Genomic DNA, 2,964 nt, shown 5'->3' with positions numbered 1-2,964 from the left:
CCTTTCCTTAACCATTCCCTTACCTTAACCATTCCCCACCTTAACCATTCCCCACCTTAACCAGTCCCTTACCATAACCATTCCCTTAACCATTCCCTTACCTTAACCATTCCCCACCTTAACCAGTCCCTTACCATAACCATTCCCTTACCATAACCATTCCCTGACCTTAACTATTCCCTTTCCTTAACCATTCCCTTTCCTTAACCATTTCCCACCTTAACCATTCCCCACCTTAACCATTACCTTACCTTAACCATTCCCCACATTAGCCATTCCCCACCTTAACCATTCCCCACCTTAACCATTCCCTTACCTTAACCATTCCCCACATTAACCATTCCCTGACCTTAACCATTCCCCACATTAACCATTCCCTGACCTTAACCATTCCCCACCTTAACCATTCCCCACCTTAACCATTCCCTTACCTTAACCATTCCCCACATTAACCATTCCCTGACCTTAACCATTCCCCACATTAACCATTCCCTGACCTTAACCATTCCCCACCTTAACCATTCCCCACATTAACCATTCCCTGACCTTAACCATTCCCCACCTTAACCATTCCCTGACCTTAACCATTCCCCACCTTAACCATTCCCCACCTTAACCATTCCCTTACCTTAACCATTCCCCACATTAACCATTCCCTGACCTTAACCATTCCCTGACCTTAACCATTCCCCACCTTAACCATTCCCTTACCTTAACCATTCCCTTACCTTAACCATTCCCCACCTTAACCATTCCCCACCTTAACCATTCCCTTACCTTAACCATTCCCTTACCTTAACCATTCCCTGACCTTAACCATTCCCCACATTAACCATTCCCTGACCTTAACCATTCCCCACCTTAACCATTCCCTTACCTTAACCATTCCCTTACCTTAACCATTCCCTGACCTTAACCATTCCCCACCTTAACCATTCCCCACATTAACCATTCCCCACCTTAACCATTCCCCACATTAACCATTCCCCACCTTAACCATTCCCTTACCTTAACCATTCCCCACCTTAACCATTCCCTTACCTTAACCATTCCCTTACCTTAACCATTTCCCACCTTAACCATTCCCTTACCTTACCCCAAGTGTTAACCCTCACTCAGCTCAGTGTGATCGTATTGAACCTAAATTGGTCCTCATAAGTATAGAAAGACGTGCGCGCACATACAGACACACGCACGCACACAAGCACGGCTCCCCTCCCCCCTCGTTTCCTCCTACAGGACAAAGCGGCCACGCTGCTGTTAACGGACACACACCGAAACACACTAACACACACTGAAACATAAAAACACAAACAGATACACACTCAAACACAGACACACACAGTGAAACACACACAGACACACAACTAACACACACATTTAAAACATCGAAGCTTCTAAACTGAGAAAAAAGTCGTTTCCCGTTTCTGTTCAACTTCACCGTCTCACACACACACACACACACACACACTCACACACTTACACACACACTCACACAAACACACACACTGATGATCCTCCAATCGCTGATCGATCAGAACCATCGATAACATCTGTCTAACGGAACAGAGGTTTTTTTGAGACGTGAGACAGACAAAGAGAGAAAGACGGAAAGTGACGCGGAGTCCCACAACCCCCCTCGCTGTGTGATCGGTGTGTGATCAGTGTGCGTGTGTGTGTGTGTGTGTGTGACAGTCCGATCAGCTCCCGATCAGCGGTATCGATCAGTGAAGTGTGTACTTGTAGTTTTCGTGTGGACGCACCTTCAGGTTGATTTCCTTCATCCTGTCCTGTCTCCTACTCTCCAGCAGCCGGGACATCCCCGCCCTCAAACCCAACACACCTCCGCTGTTCGATCACCCGCCCTCCCTGATCGACAGCTCATCGATACCCGACCTGCGCTGATCGGGAGGATCCGTTCGGTTCTGGTCCCGGAGCGGTCTGCGGTCTGAATCCCAGGGGGCGGGGCTACTTTCTGACTGACAGCGCCTCTCTCTACTTCTGATCAATCACAGCTCGGCCCGCTGCTGCCGCTCTCAGCCAATCCCCTCACCGTTCGCCTCTCACGCCCCGCCCACAAGCATCTGTCAGGGAGGGCTTGTTTAATACACCGGCGCGCGGACGTTTCGGATGTTGGGTGGAGTCAGTCTCTATGACAACGTGTCAATGTGCCACATGAGCGCTACAGCCAATCAGAGAGCAGCAGGAGGTCACATGACACCGGAAACGAGGAGCACCGCCCGCCCCGCGGATTGCTGCTGGACGCTGGTGTTTATATAAAGCGAACCTGCGAGTTTCTGAGTGGAAACACAAAGAAACACCAGACAACATATAGTACACAAATACTGCGTAACACAAATACTGCGTTACACAAATACTGCGTTACACAAATACTGCGTAACACAAAGGCTGCGTAACACAAATACTGCGTTACACAAATGCTGCGTTACACAAATGCTGCGTTATTCAAATACTGCGTTACACAAATACTGCATTACACAAATGCTGCGTTATTCAAATACTGTGTTACACAAATACTGCATTACACAAATACTGCGTTACACAAATACTGAGTAACACAAATGCTGCGTAACACAAATACTGCGTTACACAAATGCTGCGTTACACAAATACTGCTTAACACAAATACTGCGTAACACAAATACTGCGTTACACAAATGCTGCGTTACACAAATACTGCATGAATCAAATACTGCATTACACAAATACTGCATTAATCAAATACTGCGTTACACAAATACCGTGTAACACAAATACTGCATTAATCAAATACTGCGTTACACAAATACTGCGTAACACAAATACTGCGTTACACAAATACGGCGTTACACAAATACTGCATTACACAAATACTGCGTTACTCAAATACTGCGGGTACACAAATACTGCGTTACACAAATACTGCATTAATCAAATACTGCGTTACACAAATACTGCATTATT

At 46.5% G+C, this 2,964-nt stretch overlaps 1 protein-coding gene across 2 annotated transcripts in view; it reads right to left on the bottom strand.

The window, feature by feature from the left end:
• The window catches only part of arhgef2 (rho/rac guanine nucleotide exchange factor (GEF) 2), a 17,286-nt gene extending 15,303 nt beyond the window's left edge, over positions 1 to 1,983 (bottom strand). Inside the window, exon 1 of one of the 2 annotated variants that reach the window (XM_034610738.1) lies at positions 1,764 to 1,983. In XM_034610738.1, coding sequence (XP_034466629.1) covers positions 1,764 to 1,820 — 57 coding nt within the window. In that variant the 5' untranslated portion in view covers positions 1,821 to 1,983. The remainder of the gene's footprint in view (positions 1 to 1,763) is intronic. The other variant, XM_034610737.1, reaches the window with a different exon arrangement.
• Positions 1,984 to 2,964: the final 981 nt, after the last annotated feature.

This window comes from Hippoglossus hippoglossus, chromosome 16, assembly GCF_009819705.1.
Source record: "Hippoglossus hippoglossus isolate fHipHip1 chromosome 16, fHipHip1.pri, whole genome shotgun sequence".
NCBI lineage: Eukaryota > Metazoa > Chordata > Actinopteri > Pleuronectiformes > Pleuronectidae > Hippoglossus > Hippoglossus hippoglossus.
Note: the sequence above shows the minus strand (reverse complement) of the source record. Positions and strands in the feature narration are given on the sequence as shown.